Source organism: Oncorhynchus gorbuscha, linkage group LG01, assembly GCF_021184085.1.
Source record: "Oncorhynchus gorbuscha isolate QuinsamMale2020 ecotype Even-year linkage group LG01, OgorEven_v1.0, whole genome shotgun sequence".
NCBI classification, from domain to species: Eukaryota; Metazoa; Chordata; class Actinopteri; order Salmoniformes; family Salmonidae; genus Oncorhynchus; species Oncorhynchus gorbuscha.
This window is the reverse complement of record NC_060173.1, coordinates 119511068-119529946: the sequence shown is the minus strand read 5'-3', so window position 1 is coordinate 119529946 and position 18879 is coordinate 119511068. Positions and strand designations below refer to the sequence as shown.

Genomic DNA, 18879 nt, shown 5'->3' with positions numbered 1-18879 from the left:
TCAGCAAGGGGTGTAGCTGAAATGGATGAATCCACTAATTTGAAGGCGTGTCCACATACTTTTGTATATATAGTGTACTAAACTACTAATAATTGAAATGAAAATGATAACAAACGCATCATCATCAGTTCACTAGATTTACGCTGCTGTCCAATAAGGGCGTGGTTCATGGGCGAGTCTACGGTTTCAAGCTCCGCCTTCAGTGATATACCGGGCTCATTCATACCGGACTTATTCATACCGGACACACTACACGAGTCAAACAGACGGACGCTGTGTCTATTTGTGTTGAGGTGTTTTAAATCCCGTTTACAACTGATTTCTGACTGGGACGCTAATAGGAATTCCCTGGTTTACTCGGTGTGTATTCCCGTTAGGAGAAGAGAGCGAAGGAAACGTCTCTCATCTTGACCTCTGCTCGCGAATGGAAAGCATCAGGAAATACATGTTCGTCCTCCGCTCCACTGTGGGACCTGGAATCTAACATCAGAACACTTTCTTGGAGGATCATTCATTGTAAATGGATTCTTTCTTTGTAGAGGTAAGTCAAAGTCTCTACGTGTTATATTTTTGGGAAGTTGTTGCGGCTCCAAAACATTGTTTCATTCCAAAGTGATTGTCGGAGACGGGACCGTCTTTTGTTACATCTTTACGAGCAGTGAACACTTTTGTCCAGCAGTTTGTGGGTGGTATAATTAATGACTTTTTTTGCGGTCCCTTTCGCCTGCGAAGTGAAATGATCACTGGTTATTTCTCAATGAGTAGATGCAGTTGAGCAACACACGTTTCCAGTAGTTTGTGTATAACAGGCTGCTGCTGTCTTCAGTCAGTCACCAGCATGCTGCTCTGGGACCAGTAACGAGTCAATGTGCAGGGGTACAAGGTAGATGAGGGACACAGGACAGCTCGACCACTAATCAGACCTGATTTCTTATGTGCGCAGAATCAGACCGGTGTAGACTTTTACCGAGAAATGACTTACTTACGAGCCCTTTTCCAACAACGCAGAGTTAAAAAGTATGGAAATGTAACGAACAAAAATGTAAAATAGTAACACAATAAATAACAACAGCGAGGCTATAAATAATATGAGTACCCGTAACGAGTCAATGTGCAGGGGTACAAGGCAGATGAGGTACACAGGACGCAGCTGGACTGTCTGTCGATCGGGATGACAAGTTTACAGACACATAGTACACTCTTCTGACTCGTCACACCGCTGCTGCCCCTGTTTAGTATCTATCCTGCTGCCTAGTCACTATCTCTACCATATGTACACATCTACCTCAATTACCTGGTATCCCTGCACATCGACTCATTACTGGTGCACTGTGTATATAGCCTGGTACCCCGTGTATATAGCCTGGTACCCCGTGTATATAGCCTGGCACCCCGTGTATATAGCCTGGCACCCCCGTGTATATAGCCTGGCACCCCCGTGTATATAGCCTGGCACCCCCGTGTATATAGCCTGGCACCCCCGTGTATATAGCCTGGCACCCCCGTGTATATAGCCTGGCACCCCGTGTATATAGCCTGGCACCCCGTGTATAGCCTGGCACCCCCGTGTATATAGCCTGGCACCCCCGTGTATATAGCCTGGCACCCCCGTGTATATAGCCTGGCACCCCCGTGTATATAGCCTGGCACCCTGTGTATACAGCCAATATATTGTTACTGAACATCGATCCATAAGGGCATTCTTTTTAGGGGCATACCTAGTCACCTGTGACTCAAAGGACTACAGGCATGTCGATAGACGTGTGATAACCCTAGTCCTATTAAACAACCAGATTTAATTCATCTGGAATCCAACAAGTCAAGGGAGTTAAATAATAGCATTGCATGTAAACTCCCTCACTGTGACTCCATGGAATGCAGAGATGACTAAAAGACCAGGCCTCATTGGCCACTGTCCCATTTTGGTATTACATGTCCTCTTAAAGGAACGTAGATGTAACAGAGACAAGTGAGTTTCGTTATGCTCTTTTGGACCCTGATATGCAGCTGTGTGGCCTGGGGAATGTACTGCTGTACGGCTGGGTTATCCTCTAAGCTGTATGACCTGGGGAACGTACTGCTGTACGTCTGGGTTATCCTCTAAGCTGTGTGGCCTGGGGAACGTACTGCTGTACGGCTGGGTTATCCTCTAAGCTGTGTGGCCTGGGGAACATACTGCTGTCAGGCTGGGTTATCCTCTAAGCTGTGTGGCCTGGGGAACATACTGCTGTAAGGCTGGGTTATCCTCTAAGCTGTGTGGCCTGGGGAACATACTGCTGTAAGGCTGGGTTATCCTCTAAGCTTTGTGGCCTGGGGAACATACTGCTGTAAGGCTGGGTTATCCTCTAAGCTGTGTGGCCTGGGGAACATACTGCTGTAAGGCTGGGTTATCCTCTAAGCTGTGTGACCTGGGGAACATACTGCTGTAAGGCTGGGTTATCCTCGAAGCTGTGTGGCCTGGGGAACATACTGCTGTAAGGCTGGGTTATCCTCGAAGCTGTGTGGCCTGGGGAACATACTGCTGTAAGGCTGGGTTATCCTCTAAGCTGTGTGGCCTGGGGAACGTACTGCTGTAAGGCTGGGTTATCCTCTAAGCTGTGTGGCCTGGGGAACATACTGCTGTAAGGCTGGGTTATCCTCTAAGCTGTGTGGCCTGGGGAACATACTGCTGTAAGGCTGGGTTATCCTCTAAGCTGTGTGGCTTGAGGAACATAGGCTAGGCTACCTTCCACCCTACTGTCTGCTCTAACAGCTAGGCTGCCTGCCGACCTACTGCCTGCTGTGCTGGAGCATGTTGTGAGTGTGTGTAGGCTACCCTGAACAGGGGACTCTCACTCTGGGCTGTAGTTGCTCGCTCTGGGCTGTAGTTGCTCGCTCTGGGCTGTAGTTGCTCGCTCTGGGCTGTAGTTGCTCGCTCTGGGCTGTAGTTGCTCGCTCTGGGCTGTAGTTGCTCGCTCTGGGCTGTAGTTGCTCGCTCTGGCCTGTAGTTGCTCGTTCTGGGCTGTAGTCGCTCGTTCTGGGCTGTAGTCCCCAACGCCACGCTGGGAGAGACTTTCCCCCAACGCCACGCTGGGAGAGACTTTCCCCCACGCCACGCTGGGAGAGACTTTCCCCCCACGCCACGCTGGGAGAGACTTTCCCCCACGCCACGCTGGGAGAGACTTTCCCCCCACGCCACGCTGGGAGAGACTTTCCCCCAACGCCACGCTGGGAGAGACTTTCCCCCAACGCCACGCTGGGAGAGACTTTCCCCCAACGCCACGCTGGGAGAGACTTTCCCCCAACGCCACGCTCGGAGAGACTTTCCCCCAACGCCACGCTGGGAGAGACTTTCCCCCAACGCCACGCTGGGAGAGACTTTCCCCCAACGCCACGCTGGGAGAGACTTTCCCCAACGCCACGCTGGGAGAGACTTTCCCCCAACGCCACGCTGGGAGAGACTTTCCCCCAACGCCACGCTGGGAGAGACGCCCCATAAAGAGTCATCTAAGATGGTCATCTGAATCAGGGTTAGTTTGGCAGCTGGGGTGAAAGAGGAGTGATTACGATAGAGGAAACCAAGTCTAGATTTAACCTTAGCCTGCAGCTTTGATATGTGCTGAGAGAAGGTCAGTGGACCGTCTAGCCATACTCCCAAGTACTTGTATGAGGTGACTACCTCAACCTCTAAACCTTCAGAGGTAGTAATCACACCTGTGGGAAGAGGGGTATTCTTCTTACTGAACCACATGACCTTTGTTTTGGAGGTGTTCAGAACAAGGTTAAGGGCAGAGAAAGCTTGTTGAACAATAAGAAAGCAGTGTTGTAGAGCATTTAACACAACATCCGGGGAGGGGCCAGCTGAGTATAAGACTGTCTTCTGTGCCGTAGTCTCCTTCCTCTCTGCATGCATCTAACCTCACAACTGAGTACCCCACCAGCCCCCACCCCCCAACACACACACACCACCCACCAGCCTGTGGCTGAACCAAACACCAGGAGTCATTACCTTACTAAGTACTATTCTATAAGTACTATTCAGCATCAGTTTGACACTGAAGAGGAAGAAAGGAAATCATCCTGATATCTTCACTGTGTTTTTCATCTGATCTGATTGTTCTGTTGTGGGGCTGAGACCGTGTCTTTGTGCCTCTCGGACAACTCTGTCTCTCGCACAGCCAGCAGGAGAAATCAACCATTTTACACCTTGGTTATTGAGCTGAGGGTGACGATGAGGGTGAATCCCAGAAATGTAATTTATTCTCTCCATGGGACGGCTGGTATTCACGGGTAAAACCACACTGGCTCTTCTCCGGAAGAGGGTTCCTTCCGTCGCTCTCAACATGTTTCCCCTTCAGACGTTCCCATCTTGGGATTCCCAGATTCCCAACCCTGAACCTTAGATTCCAGGCCATCGCTCTCCTCTCTCCCCTCTGCTCACCTCCATCCCACAGGCCTGAGGTGGCAAGGCATTAGGTTTCACACCCTCAACCCCTCTACATTCTCTCCTCTCGTCATAAAACAACTCCTGCAGACGTAGCTGCCAGTCCTCTGACTCTGTCTTAGAAGTAGGAACCATGTGCTGGTATGTTGGGTCAGACTCCGCATTCTCTGGTTACTGAGTCACTGAGTGGTAACATTTCTTCTCCCTCGATTGTAACTCTGTCACTTCCTCCCGCATAGCTGAGATGTATTGGCTATAGAGGACATCCTGAAGTCATCGCCTGTTCCTCTGCAGCCAGACTGCTCTGTTCAGAGAAAGGCAAAACAATAAAATGAGGTTGCAGGTTCCTGCTTTAGACATATCATTGGTTCCTGCCCTGACAGTCAGTGCCATTGGTTCCTGCTTTAGACATGTCATTGGTTCCTGCTCTGACAGTCAGTGCCATTGGCCACACCTACTCTGTTGTTGTCAAGGGTGACCGTATGGCACTTTAAACGTATTCTTGTCTATTTATGCGAGACATTTAATAAATCAAATCAAAGTTTAAGTCCTGTGAACAGGATACAGGGGGTAAACGGTACAGTGAAATTCTTACTTACATTTACATTTACATTTAAGTCATTTAGCAGACGCTCTTATCCAGAGCGACTTACAAATTGGTGCATTCACCTTATGACATCCAGTGGAACAGTCACTTTACTTGAAGGCTCTCCTCAACAGTGCTAGACACATTTATTTAAAAATCCCACAATGAGTAATAAATTAAAGTAGTACCAAAAGAGTAGTAATGTTTGAAAATGTAGCATTGGCTTCTGGCTCTACTACACCGGCGTTGGCTCTTCTACACCGGCGTTGGTTCTTCTACACCGGCGTTGGCTCTTCTACACTGGCGTTGGCTCTACTACACCGGCGTTGGCTCTACTACACCGGCGTTGGCTCTACCACACCGGCGTTGGCTCTTCTACACCGGCGTTGGCTCTTCTACACCGGCGTTGGCTCGACTACACCGGCGTTGGCTCTACTACACCGGCGTTGGCTCTACTACACCGGCGTTGGCTCTACTACACCGGCGTTGGCTCTACTACACCGGCGTTGGCTCTACTACACCGGCGTTGGCTCTACTACACCGGCGTTGGCTCTTCTACACCGGCGTTGGCTCTACTACACCGGCGTTGGCTCTTCTACACCGGCGTTGGCTCTACTACACCGGCGTTGGCTCTACTACACCGGCGTTGGCTCTACTACACCGGCGTTGGCTCTACTACACCGGCGTTGGCTCTTCTACACCGGCGTTGGCTCTTCTACACAGAGAAAGAAGAACGGGTGTTTGTGTTGACGGTTATGTATGATGATTATTAGTCAGCCAAATGACCACAGTCATCGTAGTAATAAAATATTTATAGTACCAGTCATATGTTTGGAAACTTACTCATTCAAGGGTTTTTATTTTTACTATTTTCTACATTGTGGAATAAGAGTGAAGACATCAAAACTATGAAATAACACATATGGAATCATATAGAAACCAAAAAAGTGTTAAACAAATATCAATTTGAGATTGTTCAAAGTAGCCACCCTTTGCTTTGACAGCGTTGCACACTCTTAGCATTCTCTCAACCAACTTCATGAGGTAGTCACCTGGAATACATTTCAATTAGCAGGTGTGTCTTGTTAATTTGTGGAATTTCTGTTCTTAATGCATTTGAGCCAATCAGTTGTGTTGTGACAAGGTAGGGGTGGTATACAGAAGATAATCTGGACTTGGTATTTTACCAAATAGGGCTATGGCAAGAACCGCTCAAATAAGCATAGAGAAACAACAGTCCATCATTACTTGAATACATGAAGGTCAGTCAATCTGGAAAATTCTTCAAGTGCAGTCACATAAATCATCCAGCGCTATGATGAAACTGGCTCGATTAGCTAGTTAGCGAGCAGCGATGCTAGGCGAATTGAGGTAACATGCGTTTTCTCACAGTCATTCTAATTACAAATAAACACTCTGTTCAGATTATTAAGTAGCAGAGTAAAGTTACCTGTTGTCTTTGGACGTTGTAGCATATCCTTCTCATCAGCAAGATGGCGCCAATACACACAGCCGCTCTTTTTGCCAGCAGCAGACCACCCTGCGTACCACTGCTGGCTTGCTTCTGAAGCTAAGCAGGGTTGGTCCTGGTCAGTCCCTGGATGGGAGACCAGGGACTGACCATTGGCCCTCCAAGTGGTGTTGGAGGGCCAATAGGAGGCACTCTTTCCTCTGGTCTAAAAACATATCCCAATGCTCCAGGGCAGTGATTGGGGACATTGCCCTGTGTAGGGTGCCGTCTTTCGGATGGGACGTTAAATGGGTGTCCTGACTCTCTGAGGTCATTAAAGATCCCATGGCACTTATCGTAAGAGTAGGGGTGTTAACCCCGGTGTCCTGGCTAAATTCCCAATCTGGCCCTCAAACTATCACTGTCACCTAATAATCCCAAGTTTACATTCTTCCCCCTCCTCTCCCCTGTAACTATTCCCCAGGTCGTTGCTGCAAATGAGAATGTGTTCTCAGTCAATTTACCTGGTAAAATAACGGATAAATAAAAAATAAAAGTTTCTGTCTCCTGAGCATATTTGCAGTTTGTATATATATTTTTGTTTGTTATTTCTCACACTATTAGAAGAACGACGACGTTTTATATTATCCAAACCAATTGTTCTATTTTGAAAAAAAAAGCTTTTTTGTGTAACTTATTTTTGAACTTATTGTTATTGTGTATATAATGTTGCTGTTGCCATCTCTTATGACCGAAAATTACTTCTGGACATCAGAAAAGCGATTACTCAGACTGGAAGAAACTTTTTCCCTTAACGAGGTCGACTAGAAGGATATCTTGCTTTCACTGGAACCCAGAGCCTTTTGCGTGAAAAGAAAAGGCCTTCTGAGAATCCGGAGACGCTTAAACTCACATCGCACGGTAGCAATAACAATGGAAGGCAAACATTGGAAAATAAAATTGATGACCTACGATTTAAGATTATCCAACCAAAGGACATTAAACTGTAACATCTTATGTTTCACAGAGATGTGGCTGAATGAAAATATGGACAATATAGAGCTAGCAGGATTTTACATGCACCGGCAGAACAGAGACGCTACCTCTGGTAAAATGAGGGATGGGGTTGTCTTTTTGTCAAAAACAGCTGGTGCGCAATGTCTTATATTAAAGAATTCTCGAGGTATTGCTCGCCTGAGGTAGAGTACTGTATGACAAGCTGTAGACCACAACATCTACCAAGAGTCTGTATTATTCGTAGCCGTCTATTTACCACAAAGTGAAGCACTAAGACCACTCTCAACCAACTCTATAAGGTTGGTTATACTCTTAAGCAAAGAAGAAAATGCTGACCCAGAAGCGGTGCTCGGGGACGGGGACTTTAATGCAGGCAAACTTAAATCAGTTTTACAATTTTTTTGTTTTTTACCAGCATGTCACGTGCAATCAGGGGAAAAATATTCTAGACCACTTTTACTCCACACACAGAGTTGCATACAAAGCTCTCCCCCGCCCTCCATTTGGCAAATCTGACCATAGTTCTATCCTCCTGATTCCTGCTTACAAGCACACACTTAAGCAGGTTGTACTAGGGACTCTCTCAATACAGAAGTGGTCAGATGACGCGGATGCTACACAACAGAACTGTTATGCTACAGTACAGACTGGAACATGTTCTGGGATTCATCCAATGGCATTGAGGAATACACCACCTCATCAATAAGTGCATCGATGACGTCGTCCACAAAGTGACTATATGTACATACCCCAACCGGGAGCCAACAGGCAACATCCGCATCGAGCTAAAAGCTAGAGCCACCGCTTTCAAGGAGAGGGAGACTAATCCGGACGCTTATAAGAAATCCCGCTATGCCCTCAGACGACCCATCAAAACGAGCAAAGTATCAATACAGGATTAAGAGAGCCGGTGTAGTAGGATTCAGATGCTTGTCGGATGTGGCTTGAAAACTATTACAGACTACAAAGGGAATCCCAGACGCAAGCTGCCCAGTGACGCGACCAGACTAGCTAAATGCTTTTTTCATGCTCGCTTCGAGGCAAGTAACACTGAATGCATGAGAGCACCAGCTGTTCTGGATGACTGTGATAACCTCCTCGGTAGCCGACGTGAACAGGTCAACATTCACAAAGCCGCTGGGCCAGACGGATTACCAGGACGTGTACTCAAAGCGGACCAACTGTTAAGTGTTTTCACTGACATTTTCTCCCTGATCTAGTCTGTAATACCAACATGTTTCAAGCAGACCACCCTAGTCCCTGTGCCCAAGAACACGAAGGCAACCTTCCTGAATGACTACCGACCCGTAGCATTCACATCTGTAGCCATGAAATGCTTTTGAAAGGCTGGTCATGACTCACATCAACAGCATCCTCCCGGACACCCCAGACCCACTCCAATTCGCATGCCGCCGCAACAGATCCATAGATGATGCGATCTCAAACAAACTCCGAACTGCCCTTTCTCACCTGGACAAAAGGCACACCTATGTCAGAATGCTGTTCATCGACTACAGCTCAGCCTTCAACACCATAGTGGCCACGAAGCTCATCAATAAGCTAAGGACTCTGGGACGAAACACCTCCCTCTGCAACTGGATCCTGGACTTCCTTATGGGCCACCCCAGGTGGTAAGAGTAGGCAATAACATGTCTGCCATGCTGATCCTTAACACAGGTGCCCCTCAGGGGTGTGTACTTAGTCCCCTCCTGTATTCCCTGTTCACCCACGACTGCGTGACCAAACACGACTCCAACACCATCATTAATTTTGCTCTCGACACAACAGTGGTAGGCCTGATCACCGACATATGATGAGAATGTCTTTTGGGAGGAGGTCAGAGACAACAACCTCTGTGATCAAGACAAAGGAGCTGATCATGGACTACAGGAAAAGGCGGGCTGAGCAGGCCCCTATTCACATCAATGGGGCTGTAGTGGAGCGGGTCGAGAGTCCACATCACCAAAGAAAGATCATGGTCCGAACATACCAAGACAGTCGTGAAGAGGGCACGACAATCTTTTCCCCCGCAGGAGACTGAAAAGATTTGGCATGGATCCTCAGATCCTCAAAAGGTTCTACAGCTGCACCATCGAGAGCATCCTGACTGGTTGCCTCACTGCCTGGTATGGAAACTGCTCGGCCTCCGACCGCAAGTCACGACAGAGGGTAGTGCGAACGGCCCAGTACATCACTGGTGCCAAGCTTCCTGCCATCCAGGACATTTTATAATAGGTGGTGTCAGAGGAAAGCCCATAAAATTGTCAGACTCCAGTCACCCAAGCCATAGACTGACACCTGGTGTGGTTGATAGGTGATTTGTGACTCAACTGCATAAGGTGAATGCACCAATTTGTAAGTCGCTCTGGATAAGAGCGTCTGCTAAATGACTTAAATGTAAATGTAAATGTAAAATGTAATGCAACCCCCCTGTACAAGGTATTTCATTAAGTGGCCATTCATCACTCTTCTCTGGGCCATATGGTTGATTGATCATAACGACTGTGTTGTCTCTAGCTCCATGTTTCTATAGTAACCTCTTGTAACCATCTAGACAATGGGACAGAGTATTTTCAGGTGGCCTCCCCAGCCTTCCTCTCCTCCTCCTCAGTTACTCTGCAGTCCGCTGACCTTGCCCCCTCCCCCTCCCCTCTAGTCTACTCACTGCCTGGTTCTGTCCCCTGGGCCTTGGTGTTGCTACATTTAGCTTGCTGCATTAACACAACAGTGGAATAGGTGGTGCTGCTGCCTGACTGCTTTGACTGTCTAATGGCCTGCTATCATTACACCAAAAAGCACAAAGGGGAAAAGGCCACTGGACAATATAATGTGGAAGCAATGAACTAATGTATTTATAATTTCCCCTTCAGTTTGTGCATTCTCTGATCCATATTGACTCCTTATGGATTGAAGAAATCAATGTGCTCTTTACTCTGGTGATGTAAAAGACCAGGTGTTATTTGAAGTAATATCCAAATGCCTTAATTAAAACGTGTTGCCTACACAGCCACTACCCAGTTCCTGTGTCTGTCCTGCAGCACGTGGAGGTGCATGTTTTTAGTACTTCCTGAGGATTGATGTCAGAGGTCGAGGCATAACATTGTCTAGGGTTGAGCTCTAGGGTTTCATCTTCACAGATCACAGGCTTTACAGATCTGTTCATTTTCATGCCCCGTTGGACAAACGACTCTCCTCTCCTGTCGGACAAACGACTCTCCTCTCCTGTCGGACAAACGACTCTCCTCTCCTGTCGGACAAACGACTCTCCTCTCCTGTCGGACAAACGACTCTCCTCTCCTGTCGGACAAACGACTCTCCTCTCCTGTCGGACAAACGACTCTCCTCTCCTGTCGGACAAACGACTCTCCTCTCCTGTCGGACAAACGACTCTCCTGTCGGACAAACGACTCTCCTCTCCTGTCGGACAAACGACTCTCCTCTCCTGTCGGACAAACGACTCTCCTCTTCTGTCGGACAAACGACTCTCCTCTTCTGTCGGACAAACGACTCTCCTCTTCTGTCGGACAAACGACTCTGCTCTCCTGTCGGACAAACGACTCTCCTCTCCTGTCGGACAAACGACTCTCCTCTCCTGTCGGACAAACGACTCTCCTCTCCTGTCGGACAAACGACTCTCCTCTCCTGTCGGACAAACGACTCTCCTCTCCTGTCGGACAAACGACTCTCCTCTCCTGTCGGACAAACGACTCTCCTCTCCTGTCGGACAAACGACTCTCCTCTCCTGTCGGACAAACGACTCTCCTCTCCTGTCGGACAAACGACTCTCCTCTCGGACAAACGACTCTGCTCTCCTGTCGGACAAACGACTCTGCTCTCCTGTCGGACAAACGACTCTGCTCTCCTGTCGGACAAACGACTCTGCTCTCCTGTCGGACAAACGACTCTGCTCTCCTGTCGGACAAACGACTCTGCTCTCCTGTCGGACAAACGACTCTGCTCTCCTGTCGGACAAACGACTCTGCTCTCCTGTCGGACAAACGACTCTGCTCTCCTGTCGGACAAACGACTCTGCTCTCCTGTCGGACAAACGACTCTGCTCTCCTGTCGGACAAACGACTCTGCTCTCCTGTCGGACAAACGACTCTCCTCTCCTGTTGGACAAACGACTCTGCTCTCCTGTTGGACAAACGACTCTGCTCTCCTGTTGGACAAACGACTCTGCTCTCCTCTCCTGTTGGACAAACGACTCTGCTCTCCTGTTGGACAAACGACTCTCCTCTCCTGTTGGACAAACGACTCTGCTCTCCTCTCCTGTTGGACAAACGACTCTGCTCTCCTGTTGGACAAATGACTCTCCTCTCCTGTCGGACAAATTACTCTGCTCTCCTGTTGGACAAACGACTCTGCTCTCCTGTTGGACAAACGACTCTGCTCTCCTGTTGGACAAACGACTCTGCTCTCCTGTTGGACAAACGACTCTGCTCTCCTGTTGGACAAACGACTCTCCTCTCCTGTTGGACAAACGACTCTCCTCTCCTGTTGGACAAACGACTCTCCTCTCCTGTTGGACAAACGACTCTCCTCTCCTGTTGGACAAATGACTCTCCTCTCCTGTTGGACAAATGACTCTCCTGTTGGACAAACGACTCTGCTCTCCTGTTGGACAAACGACTCTGCTCTCCTGTTGGACAAACGACTCTGCTCTCCTGTTGGACAAACGACTCTCCTCTCCTGTTGGACAAACGACTCTGCTCTCCTCTCCTGTTGGACAAACGACTCTGCTCTCCTCTCCTGTTGGACAAACGACTCTGCTCTCCTGTTGGACAAATGACTCTGCTCTCCTGTTGGACAAACGACTCTGCTCTCCTGTTGGACAAACGACTCTGCTCTCCTGTTGGACAAACGAATCTGCTCTCCTCTCCTGTTGGACAAACGACTCTCCTCTCCTCTCCTGTTGGACAAACGACTCTCCTCTCCTCTCCCGTTGGACAAACGACTCTCCTCTCCTCTCCCGTTGGACAAACGACTCTCCTCTCCCGTTGGACAAACGACTCTCCTCTCCCGTTGGACAAACGACTCTCCTCTCCCGTTGGACAAACGACTCTGCTCTCCCGTTGGACAAACGACTCTGCTCTCCCGTTGGACAAACGACTCTCCTCTCCCGTTGGACAAACGACTCTGCTCTCCCGTTGGACAAACGACTCTGCTCTCCTGTTGGACAAACGACTCTGCTCTCCTGTTGGACAAACGACTCTGCTCTCCTGTTGGACAAACGACTCTGCTCTCCTGTTGGACAAACGACTCTGCTCTCCTGTTGGACAAACGACTCTGCTCTCCTGTTGGACAAACGACTCTGCTCTCCTGTTGGACAAACGACTCTGCTCTCCTGTTGGACAAATGACTCTGCTCTCCTGTTGGACAAACGACTCTGCTCTCCTGTTGGACAAACGACTCTCCTCTCCTGTTGGACAAACGACTCTCCTCTCCTGTTGGACAAACGACTCTCCTCTCCTGTTGGACAAACGACTCTCCTCTCCTGTTGGACAAACGACTCTCCTCTCCTGTTGGACAAACGACTCTCCTCTCCTGTTGGACAAACGACTCTCCTCTCCTGTTGGACAAACGACTCTCCTCTCCTGTTGGACAAACGACTCTCCTCTCCTGTTGGACAAACGACTCTCCTCTCCTGTTGGACAAACGACTCTCCTCTCCTGTTGGACAAATGACTCTCCTCTCCTGTTGGACAAATGACTCTCCTCTCCTGTTGGACAAATGACTCTCCTCTCCTGTTGGACAAATGACTCTCCTCTGCTCTCCTGTTGGACAAATGACTCTCCTCTGCTCTCCTGTTGGACAAACGACTCTCCTCTCCTGTTGGACAAACGACTCTCCAGTCTACTGGCTTGCTTCATACCTATTAGCTAGACCTGGTCAGTGGTTTGCAAAATGGGCTGGGGAGAGGACTGGAAACATTACGTTATAGCCTTATTCTAAAATTGACGAGATACTACCCCATAATCACAAAGCAAAAACTGGTTGTTAGAAATTTTAGCATATTTATTAAAAAATAAATATTTATATAAGTGTTCAGACCCTTTGCTAGGAGACTAAATTGAGCTCTAGTCCTGTCCTCTCGTCCTCTAGTCCTCAACATTCTTGAGATGTTTCTACAACTTCACTCCCCAGTCAGCTGTTATTGCAGACCTGGCTCCTCTTCCTCACTCCCCAGTCAGCTGTTACTGCAGACCCGGCTCCTCTTCCTCTTTCCCCAGCCAGCTGTTACTGCAGACCCGGCTCCTCTTCCTCACTCCCCAGTCAGCTGTTACTGCAGACCTGGCTCCTCTTCCTCACTCCCCAGTCAGCTGTTACTGCAGACCTGGCTCCTCTTCCTCACTCCCCAGTCAGCTGTTACTACAGACCTGGCTCCTCTTCCTCACTCCCCAGTCAGCTAGTGGTTCCTGTTACTGCAGACCTGGCTCCTCTTCCTCACTCCCCAGTCAGCTGTAACTGCAGACCAGGCTCCTCTTCCTCACTCCCCAGTCAGCTGTTACTGCAGACCTGGCTCCTCTTCCTCACTCCCCAGTCAGCTAGTGGTTCCTGTTATTGTAGACCTGGCTCCTCTTCCTCACTCCCCAGTCAGCTGTTACTGCAGACCTGGCTCCTCTTCTTCACTCCCTAGTCAGCTGTTACTGCAGACCAGGCTCCTCTTCTTCACTCCCCAGTCAGCTAGTGGTTCCTGATACTGCAGACCCGGCTCCTCTTCCTCACTCCCCAGTCAGCTGTTACTGCAGACCCGGCTCCTCTTCCTCACTCCCCAGTCAGCTAGTGGTTCCTGTTACTGCAGACCTGGCTCCTCTTCCTCATTCCCCAGTCAGCTGTTACTGCAGACCAGGCTCCTCTTCCTCATTCCCCAGTCTGCTGTTACTGCAGACCTGGCTCCTCTTCCTCATTCCCCAGTCAGCTGTTACTGCAGACCTGGCTCCTCTTCCTCACTCCCCAGTCTGCTGTTACTGCAGACCTGGCTCCTCTTCCTCACTCCCCAGTCTGCTGTTACTGCAGACCAGGCTCCTCTTCCTCACTCCCCAGTCTGCTGTTACTGCAGACCTGGCTCCTCTTCCTCACTCCCCAGTCTGCTGTTACTGCAGACCAGGCTCCTCTTCCTCACTCCCCAGTCTGCTGTTACTGCAGACCTGGCTCCTCTTCCTCACTCCCCAGTCTGCTGTTACTGCAGACCTGGCTCCTCTTCCTCACTCCCCAGTCAGCTGTTACTGCAGACCTGGCTCCTCTTCCTCACTCCCCAGTCAGCTGTTACTGCAGACCCGGCTCCTCTTCCTCTCTCCCCAGTCTGCTGTTACTGCAGACCCGGCTCCTCTTCCTCTCTCCCCAGTCTGCTGTTATAGCAGACCCGGCTCCTCTTCCTCTCTCCCCAGTCTGCTGTTACTGCAGACCCGGCTCCTCTTCCTCACTCCCCAGTCTGCTGTTACTGCAGACCTGGCTCCTCTTCCTCACTCCCCAGTCTGCTGTTACTGCAGACCTGGCTCCTCTTCCTCACTCCCCAGTCTGCTGTTACTGCAGACCAGGCTCCTCTTCCTCACTCCCCAGTCAGCTGTTACTGCAGACCCGGCTCCTCTTCCTCACTCCCCAGTCTGCTGTTACTGCAGACCCGGCTCCTCTTCCTCTCTCCCCAGTCTGCTGTTACTGCAGACCCGGCTCCTCTTCCTCTCTCCCCAGTCTGCTGTTACTGCAGACCCGGCTCCTCTTCCTCTCTCCCCAGTCTGCTGTTACTGCAGACCCGGCTCCTCTTCCTCTCTCCCCAGTCTGCTGTTACTGCAGACCCGGCTCCTCTTCCTCTCTCCCCAGTCTGCTGTTACTGCAGACCCGGCTCCTCTTCCTCTCTCCCCAGTCTGCTGTTACTGCAGACCCGGCTCCTCTTCCTCTCTCCCCAGTCTGCTGTTACTGCAGACCCGGCTCCTCTTCCTCTCTCCCCAGTCTGCTGTTACTGCAGACCCGGCTCCTCTTCCTCTCTCCCCAGTCTGCTGTTACTGCAGACCCGGCTCCTCTTCCTCTCTCCCCAGTCTGCTGTTACTGCAGACCCGGCTCCTCTTCCTCTCTCCCCAGTCTGCTGTTACTGCAGACCCGGCTCCTCTTCCTCTCTCCCCAGTCTGCTGTTACTGCAGACCCGGCTCCTCTTCCTCTCTCCCCAGTCTGCTGTTACTGCAGACCCGGCTCCTCTTCCTCTCTCCCCAGTCTGCTGTTACTGCAGACCCGGCTCCTCTTCCTCTCTCCCCAGTCTGCTGTTACTGCAGACCCGGCTCCTCTTCCTCTCTCCCCAGTCTGCTGTTACTGCAGACCCGGCTCCTCTTCCTCTCTCCCCAGTCTGCTGTTACTGCAGACCCGGCTCCTCTTCCTCTCTCCCCAGTCTGCTGTTACTGCAGACCCGGCTCCTCTTCCTCTCTCCCCAGTCTGCTGTTACTGCAGACCCGGCTCCTCTTCCTCACTCCCCAGTAACATGTTGGGTTCTTGATAAAGAGTAAGTAAAACTCATGGATTCTTATTAAAGCTCAAAGCAAATACAGACAAGGAACATATTAACTCTTTGTCCTGTTTATTTTTTTATTTTACCTTTTGTATTTTATTAGGCAAGTCAGTGAAGAACATTCTTTTATTCAATGACGGCCTATGAACAGTGGGTTAACTGCCTGTTCAGGGGCAGAACGACAGATTTGTACCTTGTCAGCTCGAGTCCAACGCTCTAACCACTAGGCTAACCTGCCGTGCCTCTCCTTACACCTCTGAAGATTACTGATCTGTTCTTCCTCACTTCATCTAACCTGACCTCTGCCCCAAAGTGCCCACTCCTCCCCAACTCAAGGCCGTCATGGTGCCTGGTACCAGACTGTGTCTCTTCTCCTCCCAGAGGATCCCTGATGTCTGACAATAACATATCCTGACAGAATGTAAACATTATACATTCCCCTCTCTCCCTCAGTGACGTGAATACGTATATTTCTGGTGTAAAAGTCAGAACCCATCACATGGGTGGGAGGTCGTTGACTCCAGTCTGGAGCAGACCACCCAGACCACCTTGACCACCCAGACCACCCTGACCACACTATGGTACTGCAGCCCTCAGTAGAACACAGTGGACACTGGTACTGCAGCCCTCAGTAGAACACAGTGGACACTGGTACTGCAGCCCTCAGTAGAACACAGTGGACACTGGTACTGCAGCCCTCAGTAGAACACAGTGGACACTGGTACTGCAGCCCTCAGTAGAACACAGTGGACACTGGTGCTGCAGCCCTCAGTAGAACACAGTGGACACTGGTGCTGCAGCCCTCAGTAGAACACAGTGGACACTGGTGCTGCAGCCCTCAGTAGAACACAGTGGACACTGGTACTGCAGCCCTCAGTAGAACACAGTGGACACTGGTGCTGCAGCCCTCAGTAGAACACAGTGGACACTGGTGCTGCAGCCCTCAGTAGAACACAGTGGACACTGGTGCTGCAGCCCTCAGTAGAACACAGTGGACACTGGTACTGCAGCCCTCAGTTGAACACAGTGGACACTGGTGCTGCAGCCCTCAGTTGAACACAGTGGACACTATGGTACTGCAGCCCTCAGTAGAACACAGTGGACACTGGTGCTGCAGCCCTCAGTTGAACACAGTGGACACTATGGTACTGCAGCCCTCAGTAGAACACAGTGGACACTGGTACTGCAGCCCTCAGTAGAACACAGTGGACACTGGTGCTGCAGCCCTCAGTAGAACACAGTGGACACTGGTGCTGCAGCCCTCAGTAGAACACAGTGGACACTGGTGCTGCAGCCCTCAGTTGAACACAGTGGACACTGGTGCTGCAGCCCTCAGTTGAACACAGTGGACACTGGTGCTGCAGCCCTCAGTTGAACACAGTGGACACTGGTGCTGCAGCCCTCAGTTGAACACAGTGGACACTGGTGCTGCAGCCCTCAGTTGAACACAGTGGACACTATGGTGCTGCAGCCCTCAGTTGAACACAGTGGACACTATGGTACTGCAGCCCTCCCTCAGTAGAACACAGTGGACACTATGGTACTGCAGCCCTCAGTAGAACACAGTGGACACTATGGTACTGCAGCCCTCAGTAGAACACAGTGGACACTATGGCGCTGCCACCCTCCCTCAGTAGAACACAGTGGACACCTCCCTTAGTAGAACACAGTGGACACTATGGTACTGCAGCCCTCAGTAGAACACAGTGGACACTATGGTACTGCAGCCCTCAGTAGAACACAGTGGACACTATGGCGCTGCCACCCTCCCTCAGTAGAACACAGTGGACACTATGGCGCTGCAGCACTGTGCTCTGAGCCTGCCAGCCCGGGATGGCTAATGACTAGGCTATGCTATGTGGCAGGATTGTGAGACTAAGTGTCAAGGACCTCTCCAACTGGTCAGAACCTGAGTCAGGGACTGACTGGTGGCAGTCTGTTGTCTGTTGTATTTAAATGTCACTTATACTGTTGAGGACCGTCTAGCTTTCTAGCTTATGTTTTCTCTCTGAAATGTTGGTGTCTATTCTGTAGAACCAGGATGGGAATTAATGTTTGTCTTATGGCATGTGTATGGGGTGCCATGCCCCTGCTGAAGTGGGCCTTGACATTGACACATTCTAGTAGTTGTTGACAGTCAGGGGCATCAGATTCTAGTAATGTCCTCTGTGCTCCCAGAGGCTGATCTTCTGTTGTGTTTCAGGGGGCCCGTGTCTGGCTGCGGGACAAAGAGCTGCTCCTCCCTGCTACTGTCAGCTCCTGTTCCCACGACGACGGATGCCTGGTCCTTACAACCGACTACGGAAAGGTAAGGAGGACAAACTACGTACTGGGACAAACCAAACGATCTTCACTAACCAAGATGGTCTTCATCAGGCTAATTACTCTGTGTTGTAGGGCCTATGTTGACTGTAACATCTCAGCAACAGGTGTAGTAAGTCCACCTAGCAGATTAGGTTTCTAGCTGTAGTGTAACATCTCAGCAACAGGTGTAGTAAGTCCACCTAGCAGATTAGGTTTCTAGCTGTAGTGTAACATCTCAGCAACAGGTGTAGTAAGTCCACCTAGCAGATTAGGTTTCTAGCTGTAGTGTAACATCTCAGCAACAGGTGTAGTAAGTCCACCTAGCAGATTAGGTTTCTAGCTGTAGTGTAACATCTCAGCAACAGGTGTAGTAAGTCCACCTAGCAGATTAGGTTTCTAGCTGTAGTGTAACATCTCAGCAACAGGTGTAGTAAGTCCACCTAGCAGATTAGGTTAGTTTACCAACATGTGTTATTTATCTTTGTGTAGCATGAAAAGGTGAAATAAATACAATTGTTGTAAATGTGTAGTAGTTCTGTCCAGATTTTGAAGGCCCTGGATTAGAGGTCGACCTCTACCCTGGGATCGCCTACAGACACTTG

The 18879-nt window shown here is 49.9% G+C and overlaps 1 protein-coding gene across 1 annotated transcript in view; it reads left to right on the top strand.

The window, feature by feature from the left end:
* Positions 1-255: 255 nt before the first annotated feature.
* Positions 256-18879, top strand: part of LOC123993217 (unconventional myosin-X-like) — a 249611-nt gene continuing 230987 nt past the window's right edge. The window contains 2 exon segments of the mRNA XM_046295154.1: positions 256-541; positions 18177-18281. Of these exon segments, the coding sequence (XP_046151110.1) occupies positions 521-541; positions 18177-18281 (126 nt within the window). The 5' untranslated portion in view covers positions 256-520.